General features: G+C 41.3%; 1 protein-coding gene across 1 annotated transcript in view; it reads right to left on the bottom strand.

Moving 5' to 3' along the window:
- The window catches only part of si:dkey-71h2.2 (low density lipoprotein receptor adapter protein 1), a 46,161-nt gene extending 23,190 nt beyond the window's left edge, over positions 1–22,971 (bottom strand). The window contains exons 1-2 of the mRNA XM_041959158.1: positions 22,887–22,971; positions 55–197 (exon numbers count right to left, since the gene is read on the bottom strand). Of these exons, the coding sequence (XP_041815092.1) occupies positions 55–197; positions 22,887–22,971 (228 nt within the window). The remainder of the gene's footprint in view (positions 1–54; positions 198–22,886) is intronic.
- Between the last annotated feature and the right edge of the window lie 1,410 nt (positions 22,972–24,381).

The following is a 24,381-nucleotide window of genomic DNA, read 5'->3' as shown; positions in this document are numbered from 1 at the left end:
CAATATAACTTACATTATCAGGCTGTATGGGTCAGAACGGTACCAGTGACTCACCGTGGCAACAATTCTGCGAATGGCGGCCGAGGCCATGTCCTCTCCTTTGGGCTGGCCCACCAGGGTCATACCCAGGTACTTCACGTTGAACACCATCCCCTCCAGCAGAGTCTCCTTGGTGTCTGTCCAGTTCTCTGGCAGCTCTGGTTGGACAAAAAGACAAGATGTCAGAAAACACCACAACGCTCTGATGTGACTAAACATGGGCATTAGAAGAATTTATTTCTGACATGTGCTTCACTGAATAATAGTGCAGGAAAAAAAACAGCTATCCTGCCCTACAAAGGCAGAAAGCAGCTATGATCGTCTGGTTTTTAGCCGTCTTTTGTTGCAACTGCACATTTAAAATGCTGTTTTCTTTGAATTTACACACTTCTACTGCGGATCGATGCTTGCAATGAGAGATAAAGGTCACATAGCCTAATCCACTTAAACAGTTCTGTCAGTCCACCTATGAGATCAAATTAAAAGTTGTTTTAAAAGGGGATTCATATGTCAGGAGAGATCACCTTGAAAGAAAGGTGTCCCAACTCAGAAAATACAAATGTAAAAGTTCAGTCTACAAGCCACTGTCGTCATTGCATAGTTTGTTGAGCAGACTGTTTACAATGCTCAGCACAGACAGCATGAGAGCTGGCAGAGTAACATCACAGCCGAGCAGACGCTGCTGTGGATATGCAGTCATACTTCGCACAAGATAAGTGGGATATAATGATCACGCAGAATTTTTATTATGAAATTATTTTTTGTCGGAGCTCTGCAATATGTTTCTTATTGCGCTACTCTAATGGGAAAAGTTGACAATTGTGTGTACATTGGAAAATAGGAATACAATTTTTTTTTTTTTTTAAAAAACCAAGTCTACTGAGAGAATAAACATGTGGTAAAATCACTGATCTTCCATCCATTCATAAGTGATCCTCACATTCCACACTGAGCTTTGATTAGATCTTACATCCTATTTGACAGATCTGTTAGCATCTCGTACTGGATAATAAGCTAATGTTTCTACAGTAGACAACAGGATGGATCCAAGAGAAACACTGTAGCACAGACTCCACAAACCCAGGATCAGCTGGTATCTGATAGACTGCACAGAATGGCTGCAATGTCCTGCTGTTGCTGTGATTTCCAACAGGTAGCACCAAGCTGTCCTCTAGCTGACTACTTCGGGCAGGGAGGGGGACTGTGCTCATGCAGGGAACTTAAAATATCTCTCGACAACACCTGGACACCCTGCAGCGGAGCATCAGGAGAGGGACGACTTACAAAACTACGCAACGGACCACATTCTGTGCTAAACCTAATGGGCCGATAACTCAAAAACGATCAATTAAATCGCATCGTTTCCAAGCACTCTTTTAAGGCTAGAGTAACAATACACACAACCAACTGATGGACGCACATAAACCTGAAAAATCCTTTGTTTCCGTTCTCCTCACAGAGCAGATTCTGCTCATAGCACACACTGAAATGAGCGAGTGAGATTGACAAAGAGTAAGAACAAGAAGAGCATGAAGACAGAGACAGAAAGACACACACACACACACACACACACACACACACACACACACACACACACACACACACAATCACTCGACTGGGCTATACTGGCACCAGACTCTCCACATGGGCCGAGCCATCTGTCACTGGCAGGCCCCATGCAGCTGTGAAGGCGAACAGCAAAGAACACCATCCCCTTACAACGCTTCCAACAACTCTGAATTATTAACTAATCTTCAATCACACTATGGGGGCTGCTTCAAAACCAGAGAGCACATTTGATGTTATTAAATGTGAATGCTTGGGGTACACGGCGGACAGTGAACATGGTTTGTTGCTTCTGACCGTTCTGGGTGAGAAGAGTGTGATGATAAAGAGCAAGAGACTCATATTTTGTCTCATGAGCCTTTAATATTTAAAGCAATTCAAACAGTAAATGTAATATATTTACTGTTCTGAGCCAGCAGGGTCACTACCATTTAAGAATGGTTCTTTAATGTTCTATTGATCAATGAGGGAGAAATTCATCCTTTTTCTTTCGTCTCCCCACAGGAGGTCAGAGGTCAGGTTCAGCTAGCCAATAGCACAAAGGGTTTCAGCCTCTGACAACATGAAGGCATAATGAAATAAGGAACACTGCTTCTGGAAAGGGATTTTTTTTAAAAAAAGCTCTAAACATAACAAACAAGCATAACTGACATTACTTCAAAAAATGCAAAATTCTCAGCAGTGGATATTGGACAATCTTGGCAACAAAAACCCCTAAAACTACCTGCATGGATCAACACCACTTAGATTTGAGCGTACAAATGCTAGACAACTAGCAGGTGTTCAAAGCAGTAGCATGCTACTAAAAGCTGTGGAGAAAAACTAAGAATGGGTATCACAAAACGACCTTTTGCGAAACCCATCCCACAAACAGCTGTTCATATAAACTCAGGTTAGCAAACGAAACAAGGCACTACAGACCGGTTTACAGGCTTTCCAAAAGCAAAAATACAAGAGCAAAACTGTACCCAATGGATTGAACAGCACGTTTATCTTAACTGCAAACACAAGTATGCCAACAACAAGCTTACTATCTACACTTGGTATACAGAGTTAGTGTACCAAAATAAATTTGAAATTGGGATTACTGGTTATGATGGAAAACTCTCAGTGTGGGACTGGAACATCTGTTGAGTGGGAGTCAAGATGCCACTTTTTCAGAGTTTGGAGTAACAATCGTTGCTTTGTATAACGCTAGCAGCCACAGTGAAACTTGTTACCAGAGTGCAAACTCATCATGACTGGCAAGGATGGCTGACTTTTTACCTGGGACATGAAGTTTTAGCCTCTGTCTTTCAGCAGTATATCTACATCTATGTAGCCAACACGTGCATATAATACTTAAGACCCTTTTACAGGACAACAGTTTTAAAACCATTCAGCAAGAAACATTGAAAAGCTGCTCGCTGCTGCTGCTAATAAAATCTGCAAACAAAATTCATCATTCGTCATCATTTCAAAAGATGAAGTCATTGAAGACCCATTGCTTAAAAAATCTGTCAGTGTCACCATTGTAAAATTGAAAGCCTGATATGCGCAGTAACTAAGGGTGATGGGGCTTAGTACGGGGTCAATTCCAAACATTTAAAATATACATGACCTCGATCAAGTCCAGTATCAGTCCTTCAGTATAGTTTGGGTCATCTCAAGCTCAGATACACAAACTCCTGGTCAAACATTTATTGCATAAAATGTCACAGCAATACAAAGCCTAAGTGCTAGAGTCCACGTTGTGCCTTCACCAGGCTACACACATGAATTATTAAAAAGCTTCATGTTGATGCTGCAGGGTTTCCAATATATTATCCCGCTAAAAGAGGAGCGCTTAAATTTTTAATAAATCCTGTGCCAGTCTACAGAGGGAGTGGGACTGATAAGAGTGACAGGGACAAGCGCAGGGGGGGCTAACTGGATTTTACCACATTGAAAAAAATACTGAGGAAGACAAAAAATCTGAACTTTCATTGTTTGCATATGCTGTACATTTGTCATCTGTGTTTGCACGTGTGTGTGTGTGTCAAGGTGATCTAATTTAAAAGGAGCACAAAACAAGATAAGGGAGGGGGAGGCGGCGGTGGTGGCGCACTGATGACGTTTGCATCTTTATTAAACTGATGCCTGGCAACACCTTCACACCCAGGCTGTTGCAGCAAGTGCACGGACTCCATTACGTTCACACAAAAGCCTCACAGTTGGGACACACACTGAAAGAATCAATGCATTACAATGAAGGCACGGAGCGACTGGATGACATTTTGCTACACTGGGCCTCCAGTTATAAGTTATAACATCGCTGCCCTGAGATGTTGAGCTCAGTAAAATATTAAACGCTCTGTTGAATGAACTACTGACAAGTGTTGAATTTCACAGTAGCCGAGTTGACTGTTGTAGTGTAATGGGCGCCATGTGCTCTGCACGCCTTCAGCTACATGCGGTGATCACCAGCTGTCTCTTTGAGCTCCGCGCTCAGTAATTTAATTTGCACCGAGAAGTCAAAACCGTACCCCGGTGAATTCTGCTCTGGATGAACACCTCCACTGACGGTTAATTAATAACACAAACAGGAGTGCACAGATATGCACACAGGCACAATATAGCAGGAAAGGGCGAACGCACGGGCATGCAGGGCGCGCACAAACACACATCCGCTTTCCCAAGATATCATCACCCGAGTTAATTGCAAATACTGTTGGAATTAGTGCGCTCCGGGGTCAAAATAACAAAAGCGTTCTCTGTTTTCAATTTCCCTGCAGGTCAGAAAGTAGGCCATTTTTTCTAAAGAGGTTTCACACACCATCTTGGTCCAAATCCAATGCAATAAGCACAACATCAATATATGAGAGAGGAAGCTTGCTTTCTAGACACAACTGACACCACCATCCTCCACATCCTTCTTGATATAATCTCTTTGCTTTACTGTTTTACTCATCCGATGGAACTTTGAATCTAGGACACCACCTTGACAGGGAAAATAGGCTGCACATTCAGGGAGGATGGAGGGCTGGGATGGTGTGTGTGTGTGTGTGTGTGTGTGGGAGGGGGGGTGTAACTGGTTTCCTGATTCTGCCTTGAGGGGGAACCAAGTAAAGCTAAGACCTTCCTCTCAAGCTCTCACTCGTCTTACTGTTTTCTTAATTCTATCCCTCCGCTCACCTCTCTCACCTCCTGCACCATCACCTCCTCTGACTGAACCCATAAATTAAAATGAATCCCCCTCCTCAAATATATCTAAGAGACTAACTTATTAGAGGGGCTTGGGGACATTAGGTACCTCTCAATCAGAGCGACAGCACGAGCTACTCCTCAAACGCTGACAGCATCAACAACAAAGACAGAATCACGTGATCAAACAGCCTATGTTGCTAAGCAACTGCAGATTAACCAACATCCCAGCAGCAGCAAGGAGGCGGTACCTGCAAATTACATTGCTGAACACCTTGGCTAGGCATCAGACGAAGTGTACAAACCACATAAAGTGCTCAGAAAACAGTGGAATTAGCTTGCGCTCCAAACTGGAGCAGCACACTCCCACCTCTGGAAGCGAATAGCACACATCCGATGGGCCCCACTACAAAACCTCATGTCATGCTATTTCATGCTGCAAAAGCAACTTCGCCTTTGTTTCCTTGTCTTTGCACTGACATAAAGCGGACAACACAGGAAGGCACCTGCTGCCTTAAGACAGTGTTTCAAAAGATTAAGAAGCATGTTTTACTACAGACAAAAACAGCAGCACCTCTATTAAATGTCTATAATCCTGTGAAAAATGGCCATCCTAAAGCCAAAGGTGGCATCTTTTCTCATATTGCTTGTTTTTCAGTTTTCAATTTATTATCACTTTAAACAAAGAGAAGCGGCAACTCCTCAAAAATGGCAAGGACTGGAGAAGGTCTGACATAACTGATCAAAATAGCTGCCAATTACTTTACTGATGATCAACAAATCGATTAAACTGACAGTCACTTTAGTTCTTGTATGTTTAGTGCTTTTAGACTTAATGTTTAAGTAACAGATGAGGTGATTTGCTTAAGAAGCTGTTTTAGTAAGTCAATTTGTTTGTTTGTCCACTGGAATACGCATCATGACAAAGGCCCTGTGCTCAAACACTGTGGTTAGATAAAGAGCAAACACTTCCAATACGCTGGTGTTGACAGGTTGTTGTGTTTTTTTAATGAGACGGACAGAAAAATGGTTAATATTTACAAACTGGGTTTATTCCGCGGTGTATTCCTCTTCATCACTACTATCAAAATGATGGAAATAATGTGACAACACGGCTATTAGAGCAAGAGGCAAACACCAAAACTCCTCTGAAAACATAATGGATTCTGGTGTCTTGTTCCTTTATTATGCTCACTAACTCGAGTGCCATAACAGTGTTTGTTTGTTTGTTTGCTTGTTTTTTACACGTCTGTTCCTTCAGTCTGAACCTGGTATTCCTGCTAAGCTGCAGATAAAGATTAGGCTATGCTAATATCATTTCTATTCCAGTGGTGGCTGTGTAGGATTGTTTGACTTGTGCAATACAATAACTCCAGAGCGTCGTATAGTCCAAGTCAACATATACTGAATACCTACCCGCATTTATTTATTTGTGCATTGTGCATTATAGATCATAAAATATGACAACAGACAGTGGGAGCTTCATTTGAAAACCTCAATAGAAAATGATTGAAAAACAAAAATTACATTTGGTACAGCCCTATAGAGTGCAGCCCATTTTTATTTGCCACTGCTTCACGGTTTAATTACAACATTCTTGTGAGCTTCTTACACAGACAGTTCATTGAACTCTCATTTCAATCTGATGGTTTTCATTTTCTGCTGACAGAAACTGTCAGCGAAAGACAGAAGGAAGCAAAACCAATAAAATGGATGACTGAAATCCTTGAAGACAAAGAGACTTAAATTGGCTTTCTGTCTACTTGGAAAACAACATATTTTCTAGCACAGTGGGGTCACCAGGCATCTGTACTTAGACAAACAATTTCCTTTAAGCTTTTATTTCACTTTTACTAACAAGAAAAGCATCTCTGGAGGAAAACAATTCAGGTTTATGATTCAACGATTTGCCCTGGAGGTCCTTGAATGAATCAGCGCTGGTGGGGATCATTCAACATAATCCCCTCTTCACCAAAACCCGTCATTAATTGCTTTCACTTCAAACACCATATCTGTTGTTGATCGTAATGATGATGTGAGTTATCTAGTCTATGCATGGATGAGCAAACACAGCTCTGGCAAAGTAGGAGCAGTTCAGGACAGACAGAATACGAAGGAAGAAAAGTGAATATGTCGAGGGACTGACATCATGTAGTTTTGTAATCTTGCAGCAGAAACTCAGAAAAAGGGGGTATTTAAAACATCACCGAGCATAAATAACTATCTGTTTAAGCAAATCATAAGATGAAATAAACACCTCAACATAAACAAAACACATGGAGTATGTGAGAGATCTGCTTTCTCTCAAATATGTAGCAGCCAGCCGGACAAGCTTTTTCCCTCATAGGTGCGTCAATATTGAGCGGTATTAATTTAACTCTCAGCAAGAAGCAAAATGACAAGCTATTCCTTCCGCTGCAGCAAGGAGAGGAGGTAAAGTACATGTATCGCACTGATAAAACACTGAAAAACTGTCATTTTGACTTCAGCTTTCAACTGTTAAATGTGCCTGGAAGCATAAAAGATACAGCATGTGTGATAAGCAAGTTATTAAAAGTGATAACCAAAAAAAACAATCACAACTTGATGAAAGACTTTCGTATAATGTCCTGAATGCTAATTGCCTTTGAGTGCAGTTATTATGCAAAACACAAGGCCTCAACCCCCCCCTCCCCCCAATAGGAACCATTCTCCAAAGGCTTTGTGAATCATTAATTAGAAAGGATCAAACCGACGCTTTCACGTACAGCAATAAAACAGCCTTATCTTCTCTACGCTAAGAAGCGTGTTTTGTCCTCAGAAGTGTCCAGAGAATGAAATGGGATTAGCACTGGGGTTATTCTGCGGGCAGGCATTATTACAAGCTTCAAAATTAAAAGTCAACACAGACGTTTGCATTTTGTTCCTGAATGACTTCCTGTTCTCTATTTATAGCTGGCATCCCACTGTGAAAATTGTGCTAATATTTGCTCCGCAGACAGTGACAGTTGGTTGGCATGACGCTGCGCAGGAGGACCGAGCCAGATAAGCACACGCTGACTTCTTTTCTTCTTTTTTTTTAAAGCAGCATTTCCAGGATGCAGCATTCATTGTGTATCGTGGCACCGCAACAACTGAAAATCACATTTTCTAGGATCCAGTAACAGTGTTTTTCCCCCGGAAGACTGCGGTAAAATAGCGCTGGTGTGTACATCTATTTGATGTAAATGATAACTGAAGTAGACTGGGATGTCACTGCAGAAGCACTTTTCTATGATAGTGGATGAGAAGAATAAACAGCCCATAAATCTTCCTGCTCAGTCAGGGTGTTTTTATTTGAGAGCAGGTGGAAAAGCCAGAACTAATTCACAAAGAGGCCAATATTTTTTATGTAATGCGTATTAAATGGACTTTTGCTTTTAATCTTTCTTGAGAAATTATATCCTGACCCATATTTAACATAGCCAGGCCTATCTGAGACTGTCCTGCCCAGAAAAACAGCAACACTGGTTGTTTGCTCAATGAAAAGAAGCTATATTATGTATAGATTTTGTCCCTCAACAATGGATCAAATAACAGTTTGTCTGTGAAATGTGCCTTGTATTGACAAGCCCACACAGAATAAGTATCAGACCGATGCCTGCAGCTTTACTGAGCGTTTAGCTTTTTAGCTTTCAGCTTACGGCAGATTTTCTAGTTCACTCTTGTCGCTCTCATCAACCTCATTCCAAACTGTTTTCAGCCAATAAAGCTCTAAAAGTCCCCAGACCAGAACAAGGGAAAGGAGAGTGAATGTTGCACTTAGATTTGCCAGGTCGCCTCCAGTGGTGCTCCGAATCTGCCAGATGTGTAAATAGGCAACTATTGCAGGCCATAACAACTTTGCAAGATGGTAATATGTTAGTGTTGTGTTTACAGCTTGTTGTGCTGCCCCCAAGTGGCCGATTATTACCGGAACGCGACCTCTTGTAAAAATAATGACCGCTCTTACGTAGAAGCAAAACCATGAGCTGCATGCTTTACTTTGTTTTACTGGAGCTGGGGTAAGTGGGTGGCCACTGGGTGGGTGCAACATTGGTTTCTTCTAACCATGACCATCATTTCCCCACCATAACCAAGTAGTTTTAGTTGCCTTTATCGTTAACTGTGGACGAATAATCTTTCGAAGCAGTCATGTGGGTCAGGGGAGGACACTGACACTGTTTGGGTATGAGGATTGTTGGCCTCTGTTAAATAATGGCTCTATTCAGAAAAGCTTGTGTAAAGCCGTTTAAATGCTCATTTATCTGCCTCTCTATGCGCTAATTAATCAAACACAACGCTGCCAGAGGAGAGGTTGTTCGTTACACAGGCTGTTTACAATCTCCTGACAGTTATAGTTTATCATTGACTAAAGGGCATTAAATATGGAGGTGACTTGCACAGCAAATGTCCGTTGAAAGTGCCTTGTATCATTTTTATTGAGCGACACAGCAGCTACCGTTTCTCTACGCCTGACATGCAGACCGCTGCTGTCTGTTAAACTAATACTTTTGAGATTTCCATATAGGTCTGAAGCACCAGCATCCATTTTTCTACCAAATGACCTATATGCATATTTCATCCTGCAGTTATTACTTAAAGATTCAGAAAGCTGAATTCTAGGGACTGAACAGCTGAGGAGAAAATCTCAAGTGTGAATTTCAAAATATAAGAAAAACAAGGGCATCTATATTATGGGGTACAGTAAAGTTCATTTGGAGAAAGAGTACATGCCAAAATAACATAACCACATTCACAACGCAGACGGCTCCCCACTGAAGGAAATCTTTCCTTGCGGCTATTTATTCATCAAGCATAATCGCTCAGCACCGTGGAAGGATTGTTTTCATTAGCAATTCAAACAGGGCGTGATTTTCCCTTTGGTGATACAGATCTTTTCCCCCTGGAGTATGCTGGCTCCCACCGCTGGATCTTCATTAACTATAAATAGCAACGTCAAAAGAAACCCATTCATAAAATAATAGGTTTATATTTATTATTTTGTTTTCTATTCAAGGGTAAAGGAAAAAAGAAAACACAAAATCTGAGGGTTCCCCAATCCCCATCTCAAATAGAGTGCTAGGACAACAACACTTTGCTCGAGCAATCATTAGCTTTGCCATCCATTATCGCTCCAAAGCACAACAAGCCACCTTCGAGACCTGCTGATCTCATTTGAGACAGTGTATCTCTGCGCCCCTTTAATAGATGAGGACTTCCCACAGGAATCCCCTCTAATGCGATAGAACACTTTAGACCCTTCCAGCTGAGTGACGGATGCAAGTCTGACACAGCCGGATACGTCGGCTTCTCAGGTCTCAGGTCTCTGGAGTATCAGAGGATATTAAGAGCGTAATCAGTGTGAGTGCTCTTGCTTTGCTGTACAGTTTAGAAATGATTCATTCAGACTAAATCAAATCATATTTCTTTCTTGGTACATCTTTGTTGTTACTTACCATCAGTATGTGAGTTAAAGGACCCTGGGCTGTGTTTGGCTCCAGAAGGTTGCAGGTACTGTACAAATAAGGGTTTGTTTTCAGAAGTGATTAAGTCGGAGACAAAGAAAGTAAGTGCTGCATCCTTCATTTATACGCATTTATATCAATGCATCAAATGACATGATGAAATTGGTTATACAATGATGGTAGTAAAACAAAAACAAGACTATAGTCGTGCTACCAGCCTTGTCAGGCTGTACTTCAGCAGCTGTGCTTTGATCAGCATGCTAACATGCTCTCGGTGGCAATGCCAGCATGCCAGTGTTTAAGTGGTATAATCCAAGTTTTATGGCAACCCATCCACCGGTTCTGGAGTAATTTCACACAAAACCTCACGCTGCTTCTAGAGAAAAAGTAAGAGGATCTCCACAGTTGGTAGACTTCACTCTGTGGGGACCATGAATGTCTGTAGAAAATTTCATGACAATCCATTTGACAGTTGTTGAGACATTCAGCCCAAAGTGGTGGACACATTGACAAACTGACATCCATAGAGACGTGTCACTAGCGTAGCTAAAAATGAGAAATGCTTTGTAAATTATGTAAATTCATATTTAGTTTCTTTGACAGAGACTTAATACTTTGCGGTATTGTTATATTTCCATCTTGCTTACAAAGAACACTGTGCTATTTCTAGCATCTTAAGAGGGAGAAGTGCTTTTTTCAGCCTGCCAGAGACTGCCTGACAGGTCATACCCAGGGATAAATAGTCTGCAAATATCTCACTGCTGCACATAATGGTTGCTGTTGTGATCACACTGTCATAACAACATTTGTATCAACTTAGAGCTTCTTTCATCTATATCTAGAAGCTGGATAGTAAGAGGACTGTTTAGAGGTTTTAGTGCAGAAATCAAACAGAAACTATGAGACAAAAATAGGATTTTGAAAAGTGAGGCGAACATGTCCCCCGCATTCCCAGTGGAAATTAGGCCCTTGTATTAATGGTATGACCTTATCCACATTGAGCCAAGGGCACCTAAATATCATTTTTATGTAAAGCAGATGTGAATAATTTAAGTGAAAAATAAAAAAAAAGAATTGAAAATGAATCAAGACAAAGTGTAGCAGCAATTTTCTTACATTTTTCATTAGCTTTTAAAGTCCATCATCACCAGGCTTCATAATTAATATCGAGATGATCAGAGGAAACAGTTAAAAGCTAATTTGCTAATCTCAGCTGCCTTGAACATCAACAGCTCATCTCAATTCGTCCGACAACCACAACATGAAGATAACTTATCTTATGAGAAAACTTCTGCTGGGCTTTCTGTGCTTTGTTTTAACCGTAACAGCACGCACGCTGTGTTTCTGCACAGCACTGAGCTACAGGACTTTTCCATTTCCACTCTGACGGTACGGTTATTTTTAGGAGTGGGTTCCTCGGCTCTTGGTGCCGTGCCTCAGATAGGGACGTGAAGTGTCAGAAATGGTGAGGGGAGTTTGAATTTTTCAGAGGAACAGAACACGGAGATGGGATTTAGCTCTCCAGTGGAGGAGCAGGTACGGCTGATGTGCATGTACGCGCATGCACACACACAAACACACACGCGCAGGTATCTGCAGTACTTAATCTCTCTTCCTCTTTCACACACACACACACAAACACAAACACACATACACACACACACACACACACACACACACACACACACACACACACACACACACACACACACACACACACACACACAGAATAACAATTGAAAACATGCTCAGAAAGACTTACACCAGAGTGACAGCATATCCCATTTCACAGACAGCTGTCACACACATCTGACAGAAAGAGGACTTGGGTGTTAGGACTTCACTGTACACACTAAACAGGAACCTGGATTGTGTGTGTGTGTGTGTGTGTGTGTGTGTGTGTGTGTGTGTGTGTGTGTGTGTGTGTGTGCATGTGTGTGTCAGCAGCCAACTCTCCCAAGATAGCATCTCTCAGTTTCCTTGTGTTGCATAATTCACTTTACTTCAGGCGAGGGAACCTTGTTGGTGCTAAAAACACTCCAGAGAGGCGGCACAGAACAGAATAATAATGAGCTGAATATAAGACACCAAACGTGTGGTTTGAATACATGTGTCGGTGTTAATTGACGTGAAACAGACAGGCAGGCGTGTATTCTGTTTGTGTTAGCCTGTAGGAGAGAAAGAAGCCCTCATGGTGATCAATGCTAACGTGGCTGATCAAATTTAATCTTATATAATCTAGAAGGCTTTAAAAGACATATCCACACACAGCACATGCTATATATACTGTGGGCCATGTTATACACTTGCCATAACACAACTCCCAAAGGACTCACAAAGAAAATCAATATAGAATATGATGCGGAGCAGATTTTAATAACATGGGGCCGAGGTTTTGAAATCAATATTTGTGGAGTGCAACAGTGGAGAAAATATACTCGCAGCTTTAAATTTAACAGGCGCAAGACAGCATGTGAAAGAGTGAAAAATCACCATCATGAAAAATTTGATTGAGTGTACGAATGGTGAGCTGTAATGGAGTTACTGGAGGATAATTTCCAGCACAGGACACAACAAAATCAATATAGCTCTATTGTTCCTGGAGAGAAATTCTAACATTTGCAGTAACCTTTCTGACAAAATGAAACATACATTTTAATGGATTCAACCAAACCTCCTGATACATACTCAAAGTAATGTCTCAGCAGCATTCACCTCACCAAGACCAAGTAATCGGTTTGGCCAATCTATCAACACTGAACAACACTGAAAACTTTAAAAACTATGACTGTTGGCGGTGACTGTGACTATTGGATGCCGGCTCTCAGTGCGCTTCATGCATGAATGTGCAACAGGCTTCAAATTTCATTTTTCAAAGCAGACTACATCAGAGATCTTTTTTTTAAGACTGCAATTCTCCACCCCATGAAAAAAAAAATCTTCAATGCGTTACTCTGGCAACAGTTCGAAAATGTGAGCTAAACCTTTGAGGTCCCATGATTTTAAAACAAGCCTTACATTTTCTGTTTATCTCTTGAATATAAAACGCAACACTATCAGCTCTTTGTCCATGATACAAGACAGGCAGACAGGGAGGAAAAGAAATCATTCAACTGTTCCTCTGTTTGCCAATTTGGAGTTCCCTCCACCAAATAATCGAGCTACATCAATGAAATGAAATCACACACTTGAGGATCCTCCTTACCCCAGGGCAGGAAAGTTAAGTAAGGGCAGCATTTAACAATGTAACGGGCTGCGCAACAGAAGTAATCCTATCGCCCATTGTAGATAGATACAACGTATTTCAAAGATTATGATCCACCACATGACACTTGAGGATGTAATCCATGAAATCACACTTCATAATATTCTCTTACAACTGATTAAATTCATATTGACAAAAAAAGTGGTTCATCAAAACAGCGCATGCTTAAAAAGCCGACGAAGCTGCTGCAGAGGTAAAGCAGCCTCATGCATGAAAACACCACAAACTTTGACTGATGCTGCGATAATAAAAGGGTAATTTACTTCATAAACAAGATTATTATGGTAGCTCTTTGATGCTGCTTGAGTTGTGTCTGCTGAATTATAGTGTTTTTGTATTTTTCCCAAAATATAGTTCTAATTACCTGGAAAGCTTCTGCGATGGTTATTATTTATTTCTAACTTTAGGAAACTTGTCTGAAAGGTTTTATTCTTAGAGCGACACAACTGCAGTATCATTTTCTCCCACATCAAAGTGCAACTTCAATAATTAATTCACTAAACACTATATACTCATTTATTTAGGTATTTATTACTTTGACTTAGATGTTCAGTTCGGCAGCTATCCAGTTTTTAATAAAATCAAAAGACGGTTCATTTCTCACAGTGTTGCTCTCTTTTTCCTGCTCTGAACTATAGTTATTATATCGCCCTTTAGGAATCCACTATCGGTCGACCTCACTTCACACACCCTTACTCCTGTGTATTCACACTAGCTCTTTTGTTTTGACTCCAGAGGAAGCTACGATCCCCACTGTTCAGTGGATCATCTAAAACGTCCTTTGTGATCCTTAAACTGCAAAGAAGAATGAAGGTGAATCTCCCCGGCACGCTGGGGAGTTTAGGGCATGAATACAGAAACGACAGTTGTGGGATAAAGGACAGAAGGCTTCCCGCTCAGCTTTGACTAAACCCAGACCTATGACAGAAAAAGAATGAGGCATTATTCAATTTGAAAATACCCATAGCAACCACGGGATTAAAACAAAAGACGACAAGTGTGACAAGAGGAGCGTTTAGCGTAGCGAAGCACTTGTCAGCACAGCAAGAGGTTGAATAGCATTGTTCTCACCTGCCCAAACAAACCACAAAAAAGCTGCAGAGTTTCATTTAACCTGCTCCAAGCATGTTTTATGTGACAATATCCTAAATCCACTTAATACTGCATTTACTCTTGACTGAGGAAAATGCAACCCGCAACAACACCTTTGTAACCTGAACTGGATTCACGAGAGAATGACTGACAGCAAACAGATAACAGACTCTCACTGACAGAAAATATAAAATATAAGCTTTAGTATGAAAAGCTACCAGTGGGCCACTGATGGGTAAGAAATAGGCTAACAAATTGAGAGATTACAGCCACAGTTTAGCAGCTCTGTGAGGCTGTACACAGCTAAATCCTAATGTTACACTAGCATGCTCATGTTTAGCTTGCTAGCATGCTCATTTTTGCTAATTAGCAGTACAGCTATTGGACAAAAATGAAAGCTGACAATGCTGTTAGATGAGAGGTCTCAATGTCTAAACCAAATTTCACAATAATGCATCTAATAGCTGTTGAGATATTCAGTCCAGACGACACGCCCACTGGGCAGTTTGGTAATAGAAGAGCATAATAATAATTATAATATTAAATCTCATGTCAGAGGCACAACATGGGTCATACTGAAAAAAGACTGCTGCTGAAAATGTGCATCAAGTTCCACAGAAAAGAAAAACTAAGTGCGAAAACCAAGCAGGAAGCAGACAAACACAAAGTCTGTGCAGAGCCGTCACTGAGGTAGCTGTGCTTTTGACAATAATCCAACTAATCAGACTGTTGTGGGGGTTTAGCTCATGTAGTTCTCCTCTGGCCAGAGTGGAGTCAAAAGGTTATTCACTCCCACAAAATCCTCTCCACTGTTATTCATACAACCAAAATTAAACTGCAGCTGAACATCGTGCTCACTGAGTCATTTCAATAAACATGCGCTGAAAGGGGAATGGCTTCAGCTATGAGGCACGTTTTGAAGGGAGAAATACATTGTTAAGACTATTTAAGGCAAATTCACTAATAATACACTATGTCACCATGTTAATGTTGTTCATCTAGCTTACAGAAGGTAGAAATCCTGATTATATAGTAATTGTGAGCTTACTGAGTCATGTATTGAAAGGATCCTGAGGGATACGCAATGGGTTTAAATGACTCATATCATCAGTTTGATGAAAGCAAAACCCCACAACCTGAGCGGCTGCTGATCTCTGAAATAAGAAATCCATCAGACAGGTTACTAAAAGCACATTCCATGAAAACTCATTAGCAACACTTGATCATCTAATCTATCCTCAGTCTGCGACCGGAGGGACCGATGAGTGTGTGAGCATGAATTATGCAGTGTATAGGTGGGAAATCTGCCCAGTTAAATCATTGTCTGATACATTAAAGCTCAGCTAAGAGCACATATTGGCTTAACCAGGACTTATAAATAACTGTGTATATTCTATATAGACCCCGAAGAGAGCAAAATGCACTAACTGAGTGCTTCTTCTGTAACTGGAAAACCTGGAGCACCAAGTCAAAAAAACAGCACGACTCTCAGCTGGTTGATGGTTTACAGAGCACATTATGGCATCAATTTAATGGATTTATAATGTGATAATGTGGCTGATAATGTTTAACTTTTACAAAAGATTATCCTTGGAAGTGATGCCTGGAACTGGTGCCAGAGCGATTGTAGTGTGAGAGTACACTGTGACGCTTCAGAAAACCCTGCACTAAATCTAACACAGGAAGAAGAAGAATATTGATTTGACTAGTTTAGTACACCAGTTTAAGGGTGGGCGATTGGATGGGTATTTCAGCTATTGGCTGAGTCCATCACTGGTTGGTTGGTTATTTGGGGTGTCGGCTTCTGTCATTCTATTTTGCTAATTTAATAATATGCCTCCGAAGAACAAGTGAAGAACGCAGCTCAGCGACAGACTGTGATACAGCGAGCTAGTGATACAGTGAAGAGCCAGAAGGAGCTGGACTGGAATATTCAACCATTCACATATTCCCTCATCGGGCAGACATGCAGTTTTCTATTTTGAGACACAGATATTCTTTTTCTTTCCCCATAAGTGTAGGCCATCAACTGAAAAATACATTTTGCCAGCACGTTCTTGTACTATATTTGCACTTTCAAGTGCAGTTAAAATTTGGAAATGCCATCTCGTCTCGGGCGCCTGACATCCCTCTCTCTCACAGCAGAGAGTGCATGCTTCAGTTCATCGTGGCTGTTACAGGGAGGACAAAATGCTGAAGACCTCAGCTGTGGGATAACACTTTAAGGCAGTGTGCCAAGTGTGCAGTTTGAAACTGGCCTACCACGGTGTCACAAGAAGCATTAAAAAAAAAAAAAAACCCTGAATGCTGTAAATAGTAAAGTTTCTCAGGTTATAACTAACAACTGTTGTCTAGTCGCTATGATGAAGCTACCTTTATCCGCAGTTTAACCAGTAACATTACACATGATAAAAACGTGCACTTGCTTTGCTTGGACAATAGTTGCAACTGATCCAAATACTTCAAATAACACATACGCAGTCATGTGGGCACATCTGGGGCTATGGCATAAAAAAAGTAGCTTCTCTTCTGTTTGTCAGGTCTTGGTACATAACTTGTGTGTGTGTGTGTACTGTAAACAGGGCCTAACTGTAAAAGGTCACGTACTGCATGCGAATTCAACCTTTCCTGTGGACATCATGTTAAATAAATCCAGGGCCTAATCACTGAAAGCATTCAGGCGTTGCAAATGTAATGCAAACTAGCTCTCCACTGTAAACTTTGTCATAGCGAAGGTTGAGGATTATTCAGGTACTGCAAGGAACTGACCAGAAATGGGCAAGAGGCCGTGTGTCACAAACTGCAGCAAAAACCCCAATGGAGAGGCATATTCCAGATGTGCTGTCTACAGTATATATCCAAAGAACGCTCTGAAAACCTGTTAAATATCCCATATCCCAAGTATTAATCGGAAACTGCTAGATTGGGAGTAGGCCTTATTTGGCATATCCAACCAGAATATATTGTTCCTGTGGCCCTAAATATGCTATGAAAGTCAGAATACTGTCATAATAGGATTTGGAATAATAGTGGAAATTGAGTGTGCATGTTATTGAAAGCAAAGGAATCCCCTGTAATTTGCTACACATTACTCCCAGCCTTCATCGCTCTCATTCCCAATGTATTGTTGACATTCCCTTCATCTATATCCTGTGTATTCCCACCATGTTGCTCTTCCTCCTCCACACTGGTATGTCCCTGACTCGTTGCTTCCAGAGTTTTAACGAGCCATTGAGAGATAATTGCTCCTCCAGGGTCAGTGCTAACTGACACCAGAGCCTCCTGCATGTCATTCAGTCAAGTCCTGGTCAGCTTTAATAGAACTGCAGGCCGCATTCACTGCCAGAGTTCCCAACCAGTCCAGCCTAATGAGTGTTGAGTCCACTAATTTCAGATCAAGCCCCTCTCTGGACTGCAAAGCACAGCAATACAAACTGCATATTCTGGCATTTCCCTCACAGCAAAAAAGCTTGAGAATCCAGCAGAACACTTGAGATGTGCATTCAAGACCTAAAGCTCGTTATTTTCAGTTTTTTTCTTTGATACTGACCACCGACAGTGCTGCAGCAGCAAGCTATGATATCTACACCACTAAAACAATTACAAAAAAACATTTCTAAACCCAAGGACGCAGTCTAACTGGATTCAACTGGTCTGTCCCAAAGCTACACAATGGTAAATTGATGCAGACACTACAGGGTGGACGTCCTTGGTGCCAAGGGCAAGTGAGTGTGACTTCTGAGATACGGGGAGGTTCTACTGTATGTGACGAGATCCAAAGGGAAGGCTTGTACTCCGGGCACATGCTGTGTCCTCTTCCGTCCTGCCAGTGGCTTTGACCTCAACAGATGACAACGGACGGCCACGAGGGGCGATGGGGAAGTGCTTGCATGTCAGTTTCCCGCTGGCCAAAGAACTGAAGGCTGGCTTCATACATGTCCAGAAATACATCTTTTATATCATGTTGTTTTTATGTTTGGAAGGTAGAGTGAAAATGAAATTATTCTGCCTTTTTTTCGGCCTCTTCACATGGCTAGTATAACTTAACACAGTAACCAAACAACCTCGGTTTTTACTAATTCATCATGCCGTCACAGCCATGGTGACAGTAAAGTACTTCAGAAGAGGGTTGTGCTATATGCTAAAATTTTCCAACCAGCCACCGTCAGCCCAACAACCGGCGACTGCCAATATGTTCGTACAGGTGCATGTGAGTGAGATGATTTATAAAACATAAAGCAGAATGTGATAACTTGCTAATCTTTTTGGACACAGACTAAACTGAAAACCGTACAAAGACAATATATTTAACATTTTACCTCATCAGCTTTAATTGATTTTTGTAAATATCTGCTTATTCTGAATTTGATGCAGCAACATGTTTCAAACAAGTTGGGACAGGAGCAACAACAGACTGGGAAAGTTGTGGAACGCTCCAAAAACACCTGTTTGGATCATTCCACAGGTAAACAGGTTGATTGGTAGCAGTGATAGTATCATGGTTGGGTATGAAAGGAGCATCCTAGAAAGGCTCAGTCGTTCACAAGCGAGGATGGAGGAGGTTCAACACTCTGTGAACACATGATTGTATGAAGGATGTTACTGCATGAGCTCAGGAACACTTTGCAAAATCACAGTCGGTAACAGTTTGTTTGCAAATGATCACATTCTGTTTTACTCCATGTCCAAAAGTTTTTGGGATTGGGGTTGTAAGTGGCCTTGACATACGTGTTCGTTGTGGCTTTATTCAGAATTGACAGGACCTTTATGAAAAGAACTGGTGCTGGTGCAACGTTTGGCGCCTGGAGCATGAGAGATACAGGTGGAGAGCAATGGTGTCAAGGAAAAACAGGGCTTTCTGCTAAATCCTCAAATAATGACTATTGTGTGTGTGTGAGGGACACACACCCTGCCTTCTCACGGTGAATTCCTGAACACATTTTCTCACCAATTTCAGAATTCATTAAATTGCACATTCTGTTGCCTATTTTCATAACGTCCCACAATACCCAAGCATAGAATAGCAGTACATTAAGTTGGGACTCATTTCATGTGTGTAATATGTGTGTTTAATATGTATGTAAAACAGTTTGCTGGATATTCAGAATTACCTCCATGCTGTTTCCATAATAAAAATGAAAAGCATGGGGAGGGAGCGCTGGTCTGATTATTCCTGTGGTAGAAGCCTCTTTTGTGCTGCTCCACGAGGGAAAATAATCAGTTTTTAGACTGATTTGACTTGAGAGGAACCTCCTCAACAACTTTAAGATGGCTCATTCACAGATTTTCCAGTTATCAACACACTTTTATTTTCTGTGTGAATAAGAGGTAGTCATGATTGGGTGGATTTATTACTCTGCAAGGCAAGACCCACGTATTTTACCTTGCTGCTGCAGCCGTGATGTTAATCTAACAACATTCAATCCTGACTTGTGCTGTGTTGGATATGCTACAGAAATGTTACTTGGTTTGATCACGTAAGATTACTGTCATAGCTTTTACTTGTAAGTGACTCAGGTGCTCATTCAGACATTATTTAGACATTAGACTGACATGTAACATTTCCAACAAGGTGCATGTCTGAGAGGAGCTTTTAAGACACAAGTGCTGCTCAAGGAGAAAGTTTGACCTCACGGTGGTGCTAGCAGAAAGGTCAGGTGAGAACCCAATCAATCATGCCAGTGTGTTTAGTAAAAGCTTTTCCCGTGTGCTTTAGAGTGGCCCTAAAAATACAAAACCAAAGTCATCATCCAGTCAAATGATTTGGTCTCATCTCACCTTCAGACCAGTCTAATTTACGACAAAGCACTAACGCTTTAATGCTGACATTTAACACCTGAGCTTTCAACAGACATGCAAATGACATGATGGTACTTAAAATTCTCTGTGATATTGATTTGCCATTATACGACCATGTCCTTACATTATGTCTCTACATAATATCATTATTAAACAACTTGACACGGTGCAGTTAATGACAAGAATTTGTCCACACATGAACTGTAAATTGTCATTAACTCTTAAGTTATGTCCACACTCTGCATGAAACGTCCTCGGGTCAGGACACAGGATACAGATCAGTCCTCACTTTTTTTTCTCTTTACTTTACTCACACCTAATTTGTGTGAATGTGCCAAGCAGCTGCAATGTTGCCTTATTTGCATTGCCGGCTTTGACGCATTGCCACATGCTGGCATACAGACACCGTCCTCTCTCCAAATTGCCTGCTAAGTACCTTCTGGACATCAGCAGTCACCCTGTCTGTACTGTGCTGTTTGTGACTGCTGTGTTCACATTTTTCCAGCCTGATTCCTCTGGTGGCTCCGAGACACTAACTGCTTCTGTCATCAGGCGCTGAAATCCAGCTGGATTCTCCTCTGACAATATTATTCTGCTTTTTCTTCCCTCTCTTTCGGAGGCCAACAGCAGTAAGAGAAGAAAAGCACAATGCAGAGGCTCCTGCAAACAATCTGACACAGACAATGCTTTTCGACTCAACGCGCAGTTGGTTTGTTTGTCAGCTTTTATCATTATAAAGTTACCATGGTGATGGTGTGTTGGGGAAAATAATAACGACTCCCATCCATCAATGTTTGCACAAAAACCCGTGATCAGATGTTTTCCAGCAGCCATCAACAGCGAAACCATCTTAGACGACCTGTCACTTAACGTTGACATCTTGTGCTCAAATTAAGAAACGTAGTGCATGCATAGCCACCAGAGACACTCATTAAAGCCCTAATCCAAAAGAGAAAACTTTTAAATCCCACAGACTTGCACTCAATACTCAATATTCAATCATTTATGTAGAACATGTCCCAGCGAGAGTGAAGAAACCAAGCACATCTTCCGGGCTGTGAAATTAATCAGTCACGTTTAATGGAAGCTGGCATGGGCAGCTGATTATTCACTAAGCAGGAATCCAGGATGAGGCAAATGCAGCATGCTAGCATTTATGGCAGCGAGAAGCTTGCGGGCGATGCAGCTGCAGGGAGGGAGCGTTCAAGACGACACTTCACGCATCGGCGAGACAGCAGAGCTGCGGGCAGCAGAGCAGCCCCTCACTCTCTGCTCGTCACCGATGGTGTGACAAGGTTTGCTGCTCTGACCCTTCAATCAGCCTCCTGCACTTCACAACCAACGCAACCAAGGAGCATCCTGGCACACTTGCTTTAACATTTGCTGATTAATTTGAAAAGCTACAAGCACTTTATGTCACTGATTGTTATTTGGTTGTGATTTATCTACCCTATCTATCACTTGCTTTAATAACAGTATGTATTCTATTGTTTTGAATATATGGCTAAAAAAGATGCATTAGCCAAGTGGTGCAGCATTGTACTGTGAATTACCTCATGATTGTGCATTAGGGAGACAAAAAAAGTGACAAACCGATATGGAAAAATCACTATAGACTTCATATTTCCTAAAAGTATTCAGTATCAGGTTAAAAATGATCTAAAACTACCCCATTTTAGTATATTGATCCGTAGTTGTAGAATTTGATTGCACAAATTGGTAGAATTTTGTTATAATATTTAACTTTGGGGCTGCCACAAATGACTGTTTTAATAATCAATTAATGTGTAAATTATTTAATTGGTTAATCAACTAAGCATTTACTCTAAAAAATGACAGAAGAAAGAAAAAAGGCTCATCACAAGTTTAAAGATGCCAAGATGTCTATAAATGTCTTTGTCCGACCAGCAATCCAAAATCTGCAGTTAATCTATACATAATCTGCAGGTAATCTATACAAAATGATGTAAAACACACACACACAAAAAAAAATAAAAATAAAAATCCTCATGTTTGACTTAATGGAACTGGCAACTATTTGGCAGGTTTAACTTGATTAAACAATTAAAACGATTAATCGATCAGAAAAAGTTTGTGGATCGACTGCTCATTACTCGACTATTTTTCGGCATCAGTTTCAGTTAGCTAGCTAGTTTTTAATTCGCGCTCCAGTTGTTTTGGCAGCTGGCAGCGGGACCAGCCGTCACTCAGCAGGAAGTGAAGTAAAGCAATTACAGCCGAGACTGAACTAGTGTCAGATTACACCTTGTAATTGTGGCGCTTTTCACGCCACAGCACATCCAGCGCAGCTACATCTGGCAACAAGACAAACAAAAGCTCCGTCAACACTCCGTTAGCTCACTACGAAACGCAACGGGCACATACTGTCCCTCTGACCCTCTCTCGGTCCGTTTTACCGCCTTTGCTACATCGCCAAAACCTTTACAACACTGCACACCACATCCAAACATTTCCAACACGCACGTCGCCTCACTCACTTTCGTGCTTTGAAGTTCCCCATGTGTGCCGCGGGACTCCGGGGCTCTTGATAATCGCTCTGCCGGCGGATTTGAGGGCGTCCATCCCGAGGTGTGTCTGCTCTGCCGGCAGGTGGATTCCCCCAGTCTCCGGGACCACAGGGCGGTAAATACAGCAGGCTGAGCTCGACGGCGGATGCGCCAAAGAGGAGGAAAAGGCGGAGCAGGACCTCGCTGGTAAAAGTTCCCACCCTGAGTGTCTCCCTGTGCGCCGAGCCCACAGAGACCGAGGAGCAGCACGTGCACCTACTGCGCCGTTCCCAAAGTTAAGGGCGTGTCCTTCCAACCTTGATCAGCGCGAGGAGGCTTCTGCCGGGCTGGAGGAGCCCCCCTCATCACAGCTATCACAGCTATCACAGGAGAGGGGAACTTATACTCACTGATGAATTGATGGATAACGAGCTGTTTGTCTCTGTGGTTTATGCAGCTGTGGCGGATGCACTGTTTTTGTTCTTAAAGAGGCTACTATCCCTTTAACATTTTAAAATGTTTTAAGTACATTTACTCAAGTAGCTGTACTTTACTTGATTTCCATTTTATGCTACTTTGTGTTTCCACTCCACTACATTTCAGAGGGAAATATTGTACTTTTTACTTAACTACAATTATCTGACAACTTTAGTTAGTACTTAACAGATTCCTGTCAATAATACAAAATATAACCAACAAATAAATCATGATGAATTGTTTATAGGTTAAGATGAGACCTGATCACAAGCTACTCAGCAGCATGAAGTAATCAAAATAAGCCCCATCTTTACCACCCGCAACACTGAAGTCATGTACACATTAATGCATGTAATAATAATAATACAGCAATATAATATACACTGTTCTGAAATGGGACATTCTGCATAATGAGAAACTTTACTCTTTTGCGTATACTTTTTACTTATGCAAGTAAAATTTTGAATGCAGGACTTTTACTTGTAAGAGTATTTCTACACTGTGGTATTACTACTTTCACTTAAGTAAAGATCTGAGTACTTCTTACACAACAACCTCCAAACTAGGCTTCATTTCAAACAAATGCTTCAACTTTTTTGTGTGTTGGCGCCCTCTATTGATGACAGCCACTTATTACAGCATTGATGTGACCCATCTTCACTCACTGCACGCTGTGTAAGCATAGTATCTGGGGATATCAGTGGTACTGCCAGTAGTTTTTTTTTTTTTTAACACAATTAACCAGGCTTATATCTGGATTTTTCTATGTCAATAAAATAAAATCTGAGGGTCACAAGATGATTAACAGTAGAGGAAAGCAGGGAGAGAAAAAACATATTTCAGCCACACAATGTTATGTTCCTTTTTTTTAGACTTTCCTCTAATCTTTGCTTTTTTCTGGATTATTTTACTCAAGAAAAATATTTAAACACACACACAAAAAAGTGTTGAACTAGACTTGCAGCCAGTAAAAGATCACAAGCCAAAAATGTAGGGAACCAGTGGTCTA

The sequence above is a fragment of the Chelmon rostratus genome, chromosome 18, assembly GCF_017976325.1.
Source record: "Chelmon rostratus isolate fCheRos1 chromosome 18, fCheRos1.pri, whole genome shotgun sequence".
NCBI lineage: Eukaryota > Metazoa > Chordata > Actinopteri > Chaetodontiformes > Chaetodontidae > Chelmon > Chelmon rostratus.
The sequence above is the reverse complement of the archived record's forward strand: the minus strand, read 5'-3'. Positions and strand labels throughout refer to the sequence as shown.